General features: G+C 43.9%; 1 protein-coding gene across 3 annotated transcripts in view; it reads left to right on the forward strand.

Annotated features, from left to right (window-relative positions):
* Positions 1-19,622, forward strand: part of RNF115 (ring finger protein 115) — a 45,329-nt gene that overhangs the window by 3,033 nt on the left and 22,674 nt on the right. For all 3 annotated transcript variants that reach the window (XR_013348701.1, XM_077841555.1, XM_077841556.1), the window contains exon 2: positions 18,389-18,447. Coding sequence is in view for 2 of the 3 variants with exons in the window: in XM_077841555.1 (XP_077697681.1) it covers positions 18,389-18,447 (59 nt within the window). In the remaining variant the exon portion in view is untranslated. The remainder of the gene's footprint in view (positions 1-18,388; positions 18,448-19,622) is intronic.

The following is a 19,622-nucleotide window of genomic DNA, read 5'->3' on the forward strand; positions in this document are numbered from 1 at the left end:
TGTTCAGGACTTGTACCTGCCAAACCAGTAAATCGTTTCACCTTTTCAACCTCTCCACTACAGGGGTGACAACCTCTTTATTTCCCCCTGTTCCGGTGACGCACCTAACCTGATGTGAACCTACTTGAGTTAGGGGCCACCCCTCTTTCAGTCAGCTTCTCAAGCAAGGGATCTCTCGACAGAGTCCCAGGCAGCCACTAAGGCCCTGACCTGCCTTGTCATGTCATATTTCTGGAGTAAGACTCTTACACTCTTCTGAAGGCCAGTCATCATGAATCAGCCTATGTTTTGCAATCTCTGGTTGAGGCAAACTTTCCTTAAGGAGCATGAAACTGGGAGGATAACTCCTTAGTTCTAATGATGCTGTGACACTGATTCCCTTTGTGGCCTTGGGCAAGTCACTTCCTTTCTTCATGCCTCAGTCTCTCCATCTGTAAAATGTGGCAAACATTGGTTTCATGGGGTGATGGGTTACTGTTTGTAAAGGGCTACATTAGGACTTGCTTTCAGATCTCTGAATTATCCAGTAGAAGTCCATGGACCTGTTTATCTCCAGATAGGGTGAGATAGCTCAAACCAGTGACTTGGGCCTGGTCTACACCCAAAACTTAGGTCGACCTAGCTGCTTCACTCAGGGCTGTAAAAAGTGTCATGCCTGGAGCACCGTGGTTAGGTTGACCTAAGCCCCGGTGTAGAAGCAGCTGGGTCGACGGAAAGATTTTCCCTTTGACTTAGCTACTACGTCTTGTCGATTACCTGCTTCGATGGAAACCCCCCTTCCATTGCTGTAGTCTATGCTACGCTGCTACAGTGACCCAGCTGCAACATTCTAGGTGCGCTGCTGTAGCGCAGACGTGGCCTAAGGCTGAGCGCTAAAGACTGAGAGTCAAGACTTCTGTTTCCAGCTCTGCCAGTAACTTTCTCGGTGAGACCTCAGGCAAGTAACGTCTCTCTGCCAGTTTCCCCTTGTAAAATGGGAAGGTTTTGTCCTGCTTTGGTGTGATTCTTAGATTAGGATAACATCATCTTAAAATAAAAATGATATCTTTTGAGAGAGATCCTGAGATTGCTTACATAGCGGGGCAAGGAGGTAATCCTTTATACCAGGAGTAACACTGCTCATCACACAGGATTGAAAAGTGTGAGGCCATCGCCTCGTTTTGAAGCAAGTGTACAACTTCCATCAGTGTGTATTGCTTGGACAGGCCCTGGGTAAATCTCCCAGAAGGCCAGTGGGAAAACAGATTTCGATGCCATGCTGATTTTCAATGTAGTTGTGAATTGTTCTCTATTCAGCAGCAGGGTTCTTGTGATCAACTGTATATAAAAAATATTTAAAATCCACTATTCCCTTCTCTGCCTCCTTCACCAAAAAAGAGAGGGAGAAAGGTAAGCAATCCTTGAAACAAACCACATTTATACATGGCTGGAGCTGTGCTCCTCCCAGGGTGTCACGTGAAGGCTGGCTGTTCACTGACAGGCACAGAAAGAGTTAACTGGGATGTTGGATCTCAGTAGTAATGTTTCCATAGCTTCTGTAGCATAACTGCTGTGCAAGTCACCATTGGCTGAAGGTGGCCTGGTTTCATTTGGAGGGGGGTAGAATAAACCATGTTCCTTGGCTGCCATTTCAAATCACGCTTTTTGCTGAATGCTGCAGGTGCAAGTCAGGTTGCAGCTGCAGCCCAGCGGATACATTTTTATTTTAAGGTAAAGGGATAACTCATCTTGATTAAACACAGCACAAGAGAGAAATCAGGAAGGCTTTTCAGAATTCCAAGTTAAATATCTGCAGTGAAGCGAACTGCTGCCATATGCTTTTTAAAAAATGTTCTTCCCCCAATGGCCCATGTTACAATGAATCTGCAGCTTGCCCCTCTCTCAGGTCTTCTGTGATCCTGATCAGTTAATGTCGTCAAAAATCTCATGGCCCTTTTTGTCAGGGATAGGTGGCTGACCCTGGCATCTTGATCATCCCCCAGTTGTAGTCGGAAGATATCAAATCTCTGCAGTTTCATTTATGTTGGGGGGGGGGGAGGGGTGAGAAGGGGGGGGAGAGCTTTCTTTCACTTAACATTTCTCCTTGTAAAGCACTTTGAACTCATCCAAAGTACGCTAAAGGTTACTGCTAACTTCCCATCCTGAACTGTTGTTTAGGGTTGCAGTGCACTGTTAAACAGCTGCCACATGTCACCATGGGATTGTCTGCATTTTAGTGGTGGATTAAATCATCTTGGTGTATTAGTTCTTTTAGTGCTGAGAATATGATCAGCACTGCGCAATTCAAATACACAGAGCAGTCGGTATAAAATGTTGGCCTCATCGATACTACCTCTATAACCAAGTCAAGGGTATAATATGATTGCCCCTTGTATTGGTGACAACACAGTTAAAATGTGTAGTGAGGATAGAATCTGCATCCCTATAAGTCCTTGTATTTGGGTAAAATCCTTGTGAAGACAAGGCAGTCTGTAGTTTTCACACAAGTTAGCAGGCGAAGTTAGACTTATGAGGGAGCCTGGGGTTTATCTTGACTTGCTAACTCATATGAAAACTGCAAACTGTCTTGTCTTCATTAGGATTTTGCCTCATAATAGCTAACTTGAGTTATGATCACACCCTTTTTCCTATTGAAGACCTACCTCAGCTGGGCTAAAACAGTGGAGCGTCCAAGGGTTTAGCTTTATAACAGGAATGGAGTCAGATCTTGTGTCCCCTGATTCAGCTTTGTTGGTGGGGCAGTACTCTCTTTTGGGGACTGAAAGATGCTGAAGGAAAGTAAGCTCGTTACCCCTCTTCACATCAGAATTGTAAAGTAGGAAAATGTACTTTTTCAGACTTCCCCAAAACTGGCTTCCAATGTTGTCGTCAAAGTAGATTTTAATTCCGCAGCCTGGAATCCCAGTGTGCAGTTAAAATAAACTTTTGAAATGTTTTCCATGTTAAACCTGGCTTCTTATCATATGAAAGAATGAAACTTTTTTACTATATGCAGTACATCAAAGTTATAAGGTAAATGCGCCAAGCAAGAGAGGGATAAGTCCTATCTAATCTCATCCATGTCAGATATAGGAATAAACTGGTTGATTCTCTTTAAAAATTCTGTGAGCCATATGCCTTAAATGAATACAGTCTGCCCTGCGTTGGTTGGCGATAGATTTGTGTAGGGAACCCTTTTCTAGTGGATACCTGAGAGGAATAAACTTAGAGGAAAAAGACTCACAAGCTGCTCAACTTAGTCCATCATGAACTGGCATCTTCCTTTTGAGCTGGACTCTCTTGGCAGGTTTTTCTTTCTGGTTCTAATGTGTTTTTTCTTTCAGAAGAATGCCTGTAGTAAAGGCTATGCTGAATGAGAGGCATCTGTACCATTTCTGCTGTGTTTCAGAGTAACAGCCGTGTTAGTCTGTATTCGCAAAAAGAAAAGGAGTACTTGTGGCACCTTAGAGACTAACCAATTTATTTGAGCATGAGCTTTCGTGAGCTACAGCTCACGGTATGCATCTGATGAAGTGAGCTGTAGCTCACGAAAGCTCATGCTCAAATAAATTGGTTAGTCTCTAAGGTGCCACAAGTACTCCTTTTCTTTTTGTTTTAAGATAGTGACCTTCATGTCTGTGATTGCATGACCAGAGAGATTGAAGCGTTCTCCAACTGGTTTATGAATGTTATAATTCTTGACATCTGATTTGTGTCCATTTATTCTTTTACGTAGAGACTGTCCAGTTTGACCAATGTACATGGCAGAGGGGCATTGCTGGCACATGATGGCATATATCACATTGGTGGATGTGCAGGTGAACGAGCCTCTGATAGTGTGGCTGATGTTATTAGGCCCTGTGATGGTGTCCCCTGAATAGATATGTGGGCACAGTTGGCAACGGGCTTTGTTGCAAGGATAAGTTCCTGGGTTAGTGGTTCTGTTGTGTGGTATGTGGTTGTTGGTGAGTATTTGCTTCAGGTTGCGGGGCTGTCTGTAGGCAAGGACTGGCCTGTCTCCCAAGATTTGTGAGAGTGTTGGTTCATCCTTAAGGATAGGTTGTAGATCCTTAATAATGCGTTGGAGGGGTTTTAGTTGGGGGCTGAAGGTGACAGCTAGTGGTGTTCTGTTATTTTCTTTGTTAGGCCTGTCCTGTAGTAGGTAACTTCTGGGAACTCTTCTGGCTCTATCAGTCTGTTTCTTCACTTCCGCAGGTGGGTATTGTAGTTGTAAGAAAGCTTGACAGAGATCTTGTAGGTGTTTGTCTCTGTCTGAGGGGTTGGAGCAAGTGCGGTTGTATCGCAGAGCTTGGCTGTAGACGATGGATCGTGTGGTGTGGTCAGGGTGAAAGCTGGAGGCATGTAGGTAGGAATAGCGGTCAGTAGGTTTCCGGTGTAGGGTGGTATTTATGTGACCATCGTTTATTAGCACTGTAGTGTCCCAGGAACTTATCCTTGCAACAAAGCCCGTTGCCAACTGTGCCCACATATCTATTCAGGGGACACCATCACAGGACCTAATAACATCAGCCACACTATCAGAGGCTCGTTCACCTGCACATCCACCAGTGTGATATATGCCATCATGTGCCAGCAATGCTCCTCTGCCATGTACATTGGCCAAACTGGACAGTCTCTACGTAAAAGAATAAATGGACACAAATCAGATGTCAAGAATTATAACATTCATAAACCAGTCGGAGAACACTTCCATCTCTCTGGTCACGCAATCACAGACATGAAGGTCACTATCTTAAAACAAAAAAACTTCAAATCCAGACTCCAGCGAGAAACTGCTGAATTGGAATTCATTTGCAAATTGGATACTATTAATTTAGGCTTAAATAGAGACTGGGAGTGGCTAAGTCATTATGCAAGGTAGCCTATTTCCCCTTGTTTTTTCCTACCCCCCCCCCCCCCGCCCCCGACGTTCTGGTTAAACTTGGATTTAAACTTGGAGAGTGGTCAGTTTGGATGAGCTATTGCCAGCAGGAGAGTGAGTTTGTGTGTGTGTGTGTGTGTGTCCCCGGGGAAAAAAAGGGGGGCGGGGTGAGAGAGCCTGGATTTGTGCTGGACATGGCCCACCTTGATTACCATGCACATTGTGTAGAGAGTTGTCACTTTGGATGGGCTATTACCAGCAGGAGAGTGAGTTTGTGTGTGGGGGGGGGTGGAGGGTGAGAAAACCTGGATTTGTGCTGGAAATGGCCCAACTTGATGATCACTTTAGATAAGCTATTACCAGCAGGACAGTGGGGTGGGAGGAGGTATTGTTTCATGATCTCTGTGTGTATATAAAGTCTGCTGCAGTTTCCACGGTATGCATCCGATGAAGTGAGCTGTAGCTCACGAAAGCTCATGCTCAAATAAATTGGTTAGTCTCTAAGGTGCCACAAGTACTCCTTTTATTTCTGCTGTGCTCAGTTTAGGTTTGAATAAGTAATGCCTGCAATATTAATTGAAAAGGTTGAACTCATCTCAGACCATTGAGGCTCAGCCTTTCTGAGAGTGCGTTGCAGGCTAAAATTTCTGCAAAATTGTACAGCTCTGAAATATTAATTGGGGTCAGGATACCCTTTTAATAGAAATGATCCCAGGGCACTTTACAAATGTAGGCCCTGATCCTGCCCATGTTTAAGGTGAATTCCCATTGACGTGAACATGAGTAGTGCTATTAAAATGAATCGGCTTGCTTGTGCTTAAAGTTAACTGTGTGTGTCTGTGTGTGTGTTTGCAGGCCCTCCCCCTCTCCCCATGCAGCCTCCTCTTGGGTGAACATGGCCTCAGTTTTAGCAGCAAGAAGTGATGCTGCTCAGCAGTTTAAAACAGGAAATGAATAATACCATAACCAACTAAAACGAGAGGAGAACTTTAAGTAGGCAAAAAATACTCACCTGTGTTGCAGGCTGGCCAGGACACTGGGTTAGAACTCCTATTACTCTTCTACCTCTAAGATAGTTGGCTCACAATTAAAGGGCAAAACATACTTCTGTGATGTCTTTCTCCATTTGAAAGAATTTTGCCATACAGAGTACACCAAGGTACATAAGGGGTAACAAAACCATTACAGCATTGAACATACATGTAAAACATGAAATAAATAGGATTATAAATAGGCTAGACTATAAAGTAATAGCAGATCGCTAATGCTGTGGCTCTAGGGAAAGGTGGTAGAACCCAGCAGGCTCCCGCATTCCTGCATGTGAATTGCATACATTTGCATATTGCTACAAATCTGCAAAGCTCTGGGTACTGTATGGGGAAGAGAAAAAACACCAAGGTATCGAATAACCATTGTTACAAAGTTCAGGTAAATGCAATTGCTCCTTCCCTGCAGTGTAGCTGAAGAGTCCATACAATTTTATATAGTCAATGAAGCTATCCCAAAATCCTCTGCAAAATACAGTTACGGAGCTAAATAATAGCAGAGAAAGAAATGAAGGGGTACAGGAACAGCACAATAGAACTGTGTTCAGGATACATGCAGGGAGCACAGTTCAGATAGTAGGAGCTACAGAAGGGAAAGATACTAGGTTTTGTTTTTGTTTTTTCTTCTCCCCAAGATGGGGAAATTGTTTTTTGTTAAGGCCAGAAGGGAACATCATCATCTAGTCAGACTACCTACATATCACAGAAATTATAGAATGTTGTATATACAATAGATTAAAAAATTATTTTAAAATTGTTCCATTCTAAGTTGCCTGATAAGTTCTTGGCATAGTTTGAGTAAACAGCTCAAACTGTAAATAGCTGGTATGTCTTCCTTAGCTGCTGGCTAAAAATGTTCTTGTGCCATGCCTGTTACGCTGGTATGTGGGTGCCATGTTACTTCTAAAGTGCACTAACCTGGCTATTTAGTGGCCCACAAAAAATGATTTTGGTGGCTCAACTGAATTCCCAGTGGAAAAGTGTCTACATCACTAGAACTACTGCAGTTGAGGACAGTCCCAACAGGCTGGCCAAAGACTGAATAGACCACAGATACTTGGCTACCCTGTAGGGGACTGTGCTGCATGTCAGGATTGAGACACATTGATCATGTGGAAGAAATTTGGGTGCCTGGATCCTTTTGTGCGTAGATAAAGTGTTCAGATATTCATCCCGCATATACCAAAGGAAAATTTAGCTTTAAATTCCCACATCGGACTGTAGCTTGCTGCTTGCCCTGGAAGATAAGGAGAGGAAAAGAAAATAGACTGTCAGTGACCTCAGTAGAGTGGTATGAAGGTTGTATATCTGAGCGTCTTACCCTCTGGTTGGTGTTAACATGGCTAAGAAGCCCGCATGTGTCATTCCAATCCCGTTTCTCTTGATTTGCCTACTTCAGATTGAGAATCAAGGCAAAAGGAAGGTTCCAGATGAAACACGTATTTGCCCTTCAGTTCTGACTCCTTAAAAATAATTGGGGTTGGACACTTCTGCACAGTTAATGACGAGCTGGAGGGACAGAGGGCCCTTCTTAGCACGACTGGCCATATTGGGAAATGCAAGAATTAGAGCTGATTGGTGTTGACGGAAGGATGGCTGGGTGCTCTGAGCAGTGTGCTTGAAACCTCTAGGCTTCTTGGCAAAGCTTGCTGTCCCTATCCCTTCCCTGTTGTGGCTCAGTCCTACCTTGGAGATGGTGTACTCAACCACTGTCGGAGGTAACAGCAGGGGATTCAGTTTCCACCTGAGAGTACCATGAAAGGGGCCAATTGTGATCATGGTGCTTATGATGCAGGGATGGGACTGAAACCCACCAGGATCAGTCCATGTGAGCTGTTGAGCAGTTATTAGCGGGCAACCTTCAGTCACCCCTGAGCTAAACACTGAGCAGTAACTTAATGACGAAAGGTTCTGAATCCCTGAGCCATCCAGTGCCTCTTTATTCTTCCAGCTTTCTAGGAGAGTTTTTCAAACAATGGATAGTATTGAAAACAAAACCATTTGTTTAGTGTAAGAAATTATTCTGAAATACCATACACAGCTCCACTCATCTGTTTTGTTCCATTGCCGATTTCCCCGTCCCACTTTTGTTATTTAATTCAAATGCTGTATTTATCTCTGTTTGTATCCTGCAAGTAATAGTATATTAGCTTTTGGTCAAAATGCCTGTAGTCACATTTCTCTAACTGACTGGATGTAGAAAAGGGCTTCCAAAAATGAATAGGGCCACACGTCTTAAATCTGTAAATCCTAGTCTTTCTGCACAATTATGATATGCACTGTATTGCTGCATCATGGACTCCGGTTTTACTATAAGAAGAAATAATCAGCCTAATTTTAAAGATGTTCATCCTAGCATCTTCTCTGAGCAGAGCTCATGTCTGCATCAGAGTCCTAAGCAGAACTTTATCTTGAGGTCTGTCCTCTGGAAAAGAACCTCTCTGCATGCATGTCCTTCACTTGGGCTGCAATGAACTGCACAGCCAACTGAAACGCATCAGGACTGCAGGCCTTGGGGAAACAGCAGCGTTGGTGATGACGCGGAATGGTGCTGATTTAGAAAACCTTTGTAACGTGGTGATTTTAACAGAAAATCAAGCAAAGGATTTTAAGCAAAGCCGAGTGCCGTGCTGTTTGCGTTGAGCTGGAATTTGGCATTTGTTTAACATGTAGCCACATTTCAAAAACTGGCTCTTGTGTCTGGGTCCCTCCGTTGTTGGGTTACCAGCATAGACACAGTGGGCCTGAGTTTTTGAGAGTTGCTGAGCATCCACAGCTTCAGTGATTTAAGTTGCAGCCCAGCACCTTTTGAAAATCTGTTCCTAGGCATCTCAAGTTGGGATGCCTGAAATCTGGGTGCTCTTACTAAAAATGTGACTACAATGAGAGGGACACATTTCCTAAATCAGGGCCATGAACTTATCCGTTCAGCTGTACAAAAACCACCCCTCTTATCTCACTGCCAACTTAAAGTAAAGTTTCCTTGTCCCTGAAACATTCATAGATATTAAGGTCAGAAGGGACCATTATGATCATCTAGACTGACCTCCTGCACAATGCAGGCCACAGAATCTCACCCACCCACTCCTGCAATAAACCTCTCACCTATGTCTGAGCTATTGAAGTCCTCAAATCATGGTTTAAAGACTTCAAGGAGCAGAGAATCCTCCAGCAAGTGATCCGTGCCCCATAATGCAGAGGAAGGTGAAAAACCTCCAGGGCCTCTTCCAATCTGCCCTGGAGTAAAATTTCTTCCTGACCTCAAATATGGCGATCAACTGAACCCTGAGCATATGGGCAAGATTCACCAGCCAGATACCCAGGAAAGAATTCTCTGTAGTAACTCCGATCCTACCCCATCTAACATCCCATCATAGGCCATTGGGTCTATTTACCATGAATATTTAAAGATCAATTAATTGCCAAAATCATGTTATCCCATCATACCATCTCCTCCATAAACTTATCGAGTTTAATCTTAAAGCCAGATAGGTCTTTTGCCCCCACTGTTTCCCTTGGAAGGCTATTCCAAAACCTCACTCCTCTGATGGTTAGAAACCTTTGTCTAATTTCAAGTCTAAACTTCCCGATGACCAGTTTATATCCATTCGTTCTTGTGTCCACATTGGTACTGAGCTTAAATAATTCCTCTCCCTCTCCAGTATTTATCCCTCTGATATATTTATAGAGAGCAATCATATCTCCCCTCAACCTTCTTTTGGTTAGGCTAAACAAGCCAAGCTCCTTGAGTCTCCTTTCATAAGACAGGTTTTCCATTCCTCGGATCATCCTAAGATGATGGATGGATACATCCTTCTCTGTAGCTGTTTCAGTTTGAATTCATCCTTCTTAAACATGGGAGACCAGAACTGCACACAGTATTCCAGATGAGGTCTCACCAGTGCCTTTTATAACGGTACTAAAACCTCCTTATCTCTACTGGACATACCTCACCTAATGCATCTCAAGACTGCATTAGTTTTTTTCACGGCCATATCACATTGGCAGCTCATCGTCATCCTGTGATCAACCAATACTCCAAGGTCCTTCTCCTCCTCTGTTACTTCTAATTGATGAGTCCCCAGCTTATAACTAGAATTCTTGTTATTAATCCCTAAATGCATGACCTTACACTTTTCACTATTAAATTTCATCCTATTACTATTACTCCAGTTTACAAGGTCATCCAGATCTTCCTGTATGATCTCTCTAAATTGGTCTCTCTCTAAATTGGCAATACCTCCCAGCTTTGTATCATCCGCAAACTTTATTAGCACACTCCCACTTTTTGTGCCAAGGTCAGTAATAAAAAGATTAAATAAGATTAGTCCCCGAACCGATCCCTGAGGAACTCCACTGGTAACCTCCCTCCAGCCTGACAGTTCACCTTTCAGTATGACCTGCTGTAGTCTCCCTATTAACCAATTCCTTATCCACCTTTCAATTTTTATGTTAATCCCCATCTTTTCCAATTTAACTAATAATTCCCCATGTGGTACCATATCAAACACCTTACTGAAATCTAGGTAAATTAGATCCACTGCGTTTCCTTTGTCTAAAAAATCTGTTACTTTCTCAAAGAAGGAGATCAGGTTGGTTTGGCACGATCTACCTTTTGTAAAACCATGTTGGATTTTGTCCCATTTACCATTGACCTCAATGTCCTTAACTACTTTCTCCTTCAAAATTTTTTCCAAGACCTTGCATACTACAGAAGTCTGGGTGCTCTTAGGAAATGTGTCCCTCTCATTATAGTCACATTTTTAGTAAATCAGGGCCATGAACTCATCCATTCAGCTGTACAAAAACCACCCCTCTTATCTCACTGCCAACTTAAAGTTGCCTTGTCCCTGAAAGATAACAGAGCTGTGGCTCTGTCAGACCAAGAGAAGGGCTGAGTTCCAGAGTCTAAGAGCCCCTCACTGTGAACACCTTGCTAGCAGCAACTTCCTGTTAAAATTAGGGGCTTGAGTCTCAGGTGCACCATGGGAAAGGGAGGAGGAGTGTCTCTTCAGACTCAATTCAGCACATGCCCAACTTCAGGGGCAGAAGTAGACCCATTAAAGTCAATGGGATCACTTGAATGCTTAAAGTTAAGCATGTGTTTAAGTACTTTGCTAAACTGGGGTTTCATGTAACTTAAAAAGGATATCATGGAATCTCAGGGCTTGAGTCTCTACCCATTAGATCTTCCAGTCCCCTTGTCTGTCTGTTCCCTACGTCACTTGTTCAGTTGCTTAGTCCAATCAAATAATGCTCTGTATTTATGCTCCTAGAACATCATATTCTTCAGAGCATCCTTGTAACACTCCTGAGTCAGCCCCTCTGGTTCTAAATACCAGGAAATTGAGTTAAAATACACACCCCACAACCGTGACTCTGCCCTCTTTGAGCGATGCTTCAGCCTGCATCGATGGACATCATAGCGCTTGGCTGAAGCCCTTTGTAGATCCATCTTCTTCCCTGAATAACTTCTAAAATTATTGTTTCTGCCAAGAGGCAGTGGGTGGCAGACATTAGCAGAGATCAATCCTGAGGTCAGTTTGGGGAGAATCAGAGCCATTGTTTGAACCTGGGGTCTGTGCAAGAAAATTTATAAGAACCATAAAATGTTGATACATTAGTTTTCAGGGGGGCTATATCTTAGGAGTCCCTTACTCAAACAACTTCAAATTTGGACCATAACCCTACAGCAGGGCCATAGGAGGTACAGCAATTTTTACCCTAAATAATGATCTTCCTCCTAGTTGCTGATATCATAGAATATCAGGGTTGGAAGGGACCTCAGGAGGTCATCTAGTCCAACCCCCTGCTCAAAGCAGGACCAATCCCCAATTAAATCATCCCAGCCAGGGCTTTGTCAAGCCTGACCTTAAAAACTTCTAAGGAAGGAGATTCTACCACCTCCCTAGGTATCTTCAAATACTTACAGATGGTTACATGATCCTACTTGCTTCCACCCTCAATTGTTGCTTAGTCTAGCTGTACATATTGGTATTTAACTCAAATACCTGCTCTGCACAGAACCGAGCAATGCAATTCTTCTTTCAAATGTACGTGTCTGCTCTCTTTAGCGTCCCCATATTATTATTTTTTTGAACTGATGCCAGACTTTCACAGGTGCTGAGCGCCAATAATCCAGGGCTCCTTTGAAAATCCTGGCACTTATTTAGCTACCTAACTGAGACCTGAGCTCTCCGTTAAAGCTTTTCCCCTTATGTCCAAGCAGGAAGGACAAAGTTGTAAAGGTTCATAACTGATGCGTCAGTGTAGAAAATAACAAAACAAGATTAATCTGTGGAGGGTGGAAGGGCTTGTGGCCCTTAATAAGGGCTCCTAGGTGCTATGGTAATACTAATTATAAATAAATATATGGGAAATCATTAGAAAGGTTCGATCAGAAGGAAGAATGTGGAAAGCAGTTATGTTGACCCAGACACACAGGACTGTAAACTGGAGTTTGCAGTGTGACAGCAAAAAGACCAGTGCAAACTTTGAGGCTGCACCCATGAAGGCATCACATGACAGGGCAGGGAGGTATTTGTCCTCTGCTCTATAGCTCTGATAACCTCACTCCTGGAATTTGAGCAGGTATTGGACACCAAAAGGTATCAGGAATTCAGAGGAGAGCTGAGTGATGCACTGTAGGGAGTAATCGTTTTTTGCAGGGGTGGCCAACCTGAGACTGAGAAGGAGTCAGAATTTACCAATGTACATTTCAAAAGAGCCACAGTAATAAGTCATCAGCACCCCCCCCTCTGCTCCCAGAGTCTTCCAACCCTCCCAACCCTGATGATTAGTGCCTCCCCCGTCCTCCCCGTACCTCCCGATCAACTGTTTCATGGCATGCAGGAGGCTCTGAGGGGGGAAGGAGTGAGGGCATGGCAGGCTCAGGGGAGGGGGCAGGAGGGGGTTGAGTGGGGGGGCAGAGCCAGAGGTTGAGCAGAGAGCACCCCCCAGCACATTGGAAAATTGGCACCTGTAGCTCCAGCCCCAGACTTGGTGTCTATACAAGGAGCTGCATATTAACTTCTGAAGAGCCGCATGGGGCTCCAGAGCCACAGGTTGGCCACTCCTGCTTTGTTGGATGGACTAGACGAAGTTAGAGTTCCCGTCCATCTCTGACGCATATGTATCTTGTTTTTCGTCTGGTGCTCCCTGTAATGCCCTGTCTGATTAGCAGAACTCTTGATGTCTAAAATACTCTCTTGGTTTGTGTGTTGTAAAGATTCCTGTTGGGTTGTTGACGGTCTTCCTGGGAGGTGGATGTAGCCTCTAGCATGTGGGCTCATAACTTCTCTGAACACTGCAGACCTACCAAGCAGTGTTCTGGCCTGAAGCCTGAATGTGCAAAAATGTCCTAAACGTTTAATTTTCTCCAGTATGCGCTCCACTGATAAACCTTGTTCAGTATTTTTTAGAAGCATCTGAAACAAGGGGAAAAATATTAGCGATTATTGGATTAGATTTCAGTTGTTGCTTATGGCTAAACTAGTTCCATGAAACCACTAGTGAGATGTTAGTGAGAGTAACTTGATCGTTTCCTTGACCTGTTTCATATCTACCTGAATACACATGGAGCTCAAGAATATGGATGACTGTATGCTGCCAAATTCAAGCTTGAAATTCTATTCCTGAGTCCTGGGAATGTTCCTTATTAAATCACTCTTCAGCGTGGTGGGGGCAGAAGAAAAATAATCTTCAGAGACTGCATGGTTTTTGGTGATGTCTGCCACAAATTGAAGCAGACTTATGATGCTGGAGCAGAACTAGGCCGCTTTCTAAATAAGCTTTTTAAGACCAGGAATTGGTAGGGGGAATCACTTAAATGCTTTCCGTTCTCTCATCAGTATTCTGATGGGGACTGGAGAAAGGCATTCCCCACAACTCTAGTGTAAAAGCAGATCCCAGAATGTTTAAGCTTGCAGCCAAATTTTTACCCCGTCATTTAAGGGATAAACAGTAACTTAGGCTGTTTTATGAGGTCACTGCCTGTTTTTCCTCAGGGTGAACAGCTTATCAGCTTGCCCTCACGGGAGCCAGGTTTTGCCACAAAGTTGAAATGCTCTTTGTTATTTAAAAAGAAAAGGAGGACTCGTGGCACCTTAGAGACTAACAAATTTATTCGAGCATAAGCTTTAGCTGTAGCTCATGAAAGCTTATGCTCAAATAAATTTGTTAGTCTCTAAGGTGCCACGAGTCCTCCTTTTCTTTTTGCGAATACAGACTAACATGGCTGCTACTCTGAAATTTGTTAAAGTGAGTTTTAAAATTTAGAAAACATTCAAAGGTTGTTCCTTAGCCCATCTGAGGTAAACTTGGAAAGTAGAATCCTGGACTATGACCACTAAATGTATAAAGGACAAAAAACGCTGGCACAAATTGGCACCCAAGGCTGGGATATTTAAAGGGGTCTAACGACTTAGATGCTTAGCTTTCCTTGACCATCAACAGAAGCTGGGCGCCTGACTCCCTTAAGCCTTGAAAATCCCATCCCTAATTGGCAGCCTTCAAGGAGAGGCTAAGAACTGGAAACCTGATCTTGTCTCTAGAGGAGGCTCCTACCATGTCAAATGTGGGACTTGGGTCAGCATAGGGGAAGCTGCTGTCTGCGTTGGAATCTCTCTGTCTGTCTCTGAGGCTGTCAATCCAGCACACGTCACAAGTGCTCAATTCTCTTTACAGAACAGTACTTAAATACGTGTGGTGGGTTTTTTTTTTGTTTTTTTTTTTTTTAAAAAGTGTTCTAATGCCATTGAAATAGAATGGATTGATTTGTAAAGAGACACCGATGGAGATAGTTGTTCTTCACGAAGTGGAGTCTTGCCCCTGCGAGAGAGCGAGGGCGAAGGGATACACTTGCATCGGACAGCTTTCAGGATCAGGGCCAAAATGTCAGTCCTGGTTCATGTACAATGGCATGCCTCAGCCAAGAGGCTAGACTGTGATATTGTGACAAGCCTTCGTCCATCAAATCCGACTGATGTTCTTATAGAGTCTCAAATTGCAGTGTGATCTGCGTGTAGACTGGCTGAGAGCCCTCTTGGAGTATAATTTATCATATTAAACTGTTTCAGAACTTCCCGTCCCTTGTCCTGACATGCAGCATGTTTTCCCCCACCCTCAGTATCTGACATCGCAAACAGAGTCTGGGTATGTTTCCAAGGGGGTTTCAGATTGAAGATGAATATCAAAGTACAACCGCTTGCACAAGGTTTTCTGACCATGCATATAATGGGCCTTAATGTATACTGATATTTGAGGAAGTCAGCGTTTGGTGGAGGCTGTGTATGTTAGGGGGCGTTGCTGTATGTAGTGTCAATGAAATATCTGAAAGATTGCATTGTATTAGCATTGACAGATTGCTTCTATTTGCCGACCTCTGCATTTTTTTAAAGTGTTGGGCTTAAGGGACCAGATCCTCAGCTGTTGTAAATCAGCGCAGCTCCCTAGCAGTGTCGATTTATACCAGTTGGCATCTTGTGGGCCAGATCCTCATTACGTTTACTTTCTATTCACAAATGCATGGATTGCCCCGTGTGTTGGTATAGAGTGTGATCTCCTAGCTTGTCACAGATGATAGCAGGTGTCTTCACGTTCTCAGGGCAGATGCCATCAGTGGAAGTGAGGTTGTTTATGGAGGAGGCAGGTTTTTCCAATCACTTTGCTTTCCATGCTAGCATCACCAGAGTCTTGCCTGGGTTCCCCCACCCCGGAAGTTCCTCATTGCTGATCTTCAGCTGGGTATTGCGAAAGCTGAGAAAGTGCTCTGTATGTTGACGTAAAGGGGATGCAGAGCTGGGGATGCTTTGCAGCCTGTGGTGTCTACAAGCTTTCGTGACGGCTTTGCATGGCTGCTGGATAAGATGGGGGAAGAGTACAGAAGTCTACCGATCGTGACGGTGGAAGTGGAGAAACACTTTCCCATAATGAGCTGGTGGGTTTGGTCAGAGAACCATTTTGAGACATCTTTATTCACCCCTGCAGGCAGGATGGGAGTATTTGGTGATCGGCAGTGTCAGATGCTTCAGGAAGGTCCAGCAGGGTGGGCATGGGTCTATACAGACAGCAGAGGGTATCTGCCAAGGCAACATGTGTTGTGTCACTGCCATACCCTTCCCTGACGCCCGTGTGATGAGGGGTCCAGATACAGGCAGCTGGCATTGGAGCGTATTTGTTGTTTTTGCTAGCCTCTCGCTCTGGAAATGGAGGGTGGACACCGAGCGGTGCTTAGTGACAGCTCTCGTGTCAGTTGAAGGGAAGGTTTGCAGGACTGGGTCCATGATCAAGCATAACTTGAGGCAGAAAGTCATGGAAAATCATTGTGGCTGAGGGATTTTTCATCAGTTGCGGGAGTATTTTCAAAGTGGCCTAAGGTTGAAAGTCAGTGGAAATTAGGCCCTTGACTCCTTTTGCCCCCTTAATTTTTTAGGCCAGCCTTTACCTTTCTGAAGGCTCCATGCAAGGATCTCAAAGAGCTTTACAAACATTAATGAATTAAACCTCATAACCTCCCCACCCCAGAGAAATAGGGGGCAATATTGTCTCCATTTTACAGGTGGGGACACTGATGCCCAGGGAATGGAAATGTTTTGCTCAAAATCTCTCAAGCCCATGCATGGCACAGCTGGGAACCTAGATTTGCCTCTCATTTGCATGCTTTAATCGCAGGAACATCCTTCCCTTTAGATCATGCACTCTCCCCAGGGCTCCCAAAATGGGAGCACAAATACCCAGTCATTAGAGGAACTCCAGCCACCTGTATAAACGAAATAAGTTGAGCTCCTATTTCTTCCAGCACATGGACTAAAACCTGCTTTTTAAAATCTCTTTCCTATAATGGATGCATCCATTAACTTTACATTGATGTCTTTAGCAGGGTGTTTGCCTAAATTCATATGACTGGGGAACCTCTAGATTCCCAAATTCTTGAAAGTTTTGCAGCTGCACCACTGGAACACCCACCCCTGGCTCTTGCATAGATGGTGACATCCAGGAGCTACGTGCTTCTGGTCTTGCTGCTTCCTGCCTTGCGTACAGAGCACTGAGAAGGATGATGTCATGGTTGAGCTTGTAGTAGGAAAGGTGGAGGCATGAGCCCCAGGGTTAATTTTTTGGGGGTTTAAAGGAGTATAGGTCTGTGTGGTCATTCAGGTAAGGGGGCAGGGCAACATGCAGCAGGAGACAGACATGAGGCAGTGCATTTAAAAAATTCCCAGCCCAAATAATTCAGGCTTGTAAAGGGACAGCGTAGTCGGTGAGAAAACAGAATACCAGGCAGAGCTGGTATCTGGTTGGTGGACTGAGTGAATCCAGCTCATTCCTCTTATCTCCTTCTATGAAAGTGGCTTTAAAAAGAGATGACAAAGCTGTTTATGCTCTGACTTTGATAATTACAGAGTGACTAGCCTGTAAATTCCTAGCAAGGGCTGTCTTTCCTGCAGTGCTCGCTACAGGAGGGCCAGCACAGCGGCAGAGCTGCGTTTGAAATAGCTGCTTTCTGGCACCTCTTTAACTGAAGTGGCCTTTTCTCTGTCACCATCGCTGTCAATTGGCAGTTGAAGTCGTCTTCACCCGAGGCCTGTTATCAAAGTTCCCAGCGCTTCTCGGTAGGCTTCTAAAGGGCACTCTTCTTAAATGGAGTTATCCAGGCTGGTTTGCTGCTGATAGATAAAGACCATGTTCAGGCGGGTTGTGGCAGAACATCCAGACACCACTGAGATACCAATGCTGAGCTGTGGAATTGCTCTGTAAGAAGCAGAAATTCTGCTTTCCAGTTAAACTACCCCAGTGAACATCTCCAACTGATAGTTTATTATAATCTACTTTGCCCTTCCCTAATGTCGATTAATCTGAGACTAAGCATTTTACACCAAATCATAGCACCTTTGTGACTTAAATAGTCTATTCACTTGATGGATGAATAAAATGGATCACATGAGTGACACAACCAAAGGTCCTAAACAAATAAGGACAATCAGTCTAGCTCCTTCCAATTCTTCCTGTTCTAATAGTATACAGTGTGAAGTGATATGGATGTAGAATCTCTTTAACTGTTGGGTTTTTTCCCCCTGATCTCAGCTGGGAGCTGCTTTCACAAATATAAAGGACTTCAAGAATGTCAAGCCTAAACTGAAAGGAGGTAGCATGGTCTACTGGTTAGAGCAAGGGGTTGGGAGTCAGGAAACAGAGGGTTTTATTTTTCCAATTTGCCACTGATCTTGTGTGACCTTGGGGAAGGCACCTCTCGGACCCTCAGTTATAAAACGGGGAATAATACCCACCCTTTTTAAAGTGCTTTGAGATCTTCTGATAAAAGATGGCATGAAGGTGCAAAGTCTATATTTTTATTGCGGGGGAAACAAAAATTCAGAATCACACACTCTGTCTCTCTGAGCTTCACCTTGGGCACTGTATTTCGTGCCTGCATCTGCAAACTGAGCATAATGTGGCTAAAGACTTCCCTTTTCTCTCTTCGTAGGAGTACATTTGCCCCAGATGTGAATCTGGCTTTATTGAAGAAGTGACAGATGATTCCAGGTATTGTACATACTCATGAATGTGTGAGGTCAATTGCTAATATATATTTGTAATCAGTTTGTAAGTGGTGTATTGCAAGGCATTTAAAGGCTGTACATAAAATAAGGGAAAATGGATGCAAAATTAAAACAGGACGTATTTATGTCAACTGATAGCAGTGACAATTATAGAACACTTATTAACACAGAGTAAAACAAACGTTATTGTGACACTGGAATGATATTGACAAGGAGAACTTCAAGGAAGACCCTTAATAAAGTAGTGGAAGTTGTGAGGTTAGTCTGTGCTTGTGTCCAGTAGATCCATGGTTCTCAACCTTTTTTCATTTGCGGACGCCTACACAAAAATTTGAATGGAGGTGCGGACCCTTTTGGAAATCTTAGACATGGTCTGCAGGCCCCCAGGAGTCCACAGACCACAGGTTGAGAACCATTGTGGTAGATGAGTGTTCTTATGGATTTGGGGATATAATTGTTAATGCTAGTTAGGCAAGTTCACTGAGAAGAGATTGAAACCTTTGTGGTTGCAGGTATGAAGGTTAAGAGTACCTTTTCTCTCCATTTAAGGTACTTTAATTACTGTAGTGTCTGAGCACCTCTTATTCTTTAAAGTTATTTATCCTCCCAACCCCCTGTGAAGTGGGGCAGTGCTGTTATTTCCACATTACAGACAGGGAACTGAGACACAGACACTAAGGGCATGTCTACACTAGCACATCACAGCTACAGTGCTGCAGCTGTGCTCCTGTGTCACTGTTGTGTAGACGCTTCCTGCTTCAATGGAAGGGGTTTTTCCATCAGTGTAGTTATACCACCTCTCGGAGAGATGGACTGTAGGTTCAATGGAAAAATTCTTCCATCTACCTAGTAGTGTCTACGCTGTGGGTTAGGGCTAGGGATTAGACCTAAGTGACTTGCTCAGGCCACAAACAGGGAGTCTGTGCCGGAAGAGGGGGTTGAACCCTGGTCTTCCAGCTAGCTCCCTAACCGCTAGACCATCCCTCCTCTCTAGTAGCAAAGCTCAGCAGAAGCCATATTAATGCTATAAATTTTCCTGCACTAATACTTCCTTCTTATGGGCTGCTATAATTAAGAGTAACTGTTTAAGTATGGATCAGGATTAGAACTTGAGTGCATTGCTGTGACACAGACTCCCTTTGTGGCCTCAGGAAAGTC

This window comes from Eretmochelys imbricata, chromosome 24, assembly GCF_965152235.1.
Source record: "Eretmochelys imbricata isolate rEreImb1 chromosome 24, rEreImb1.hap1, whole genome shotgun sequence".
Classification (NCBI taxonomy): Eukaryota; Metazoa; Chordata; order Testudines; family Cheloniidae; genus Eretmochelys; species Eretmochelys imbricata.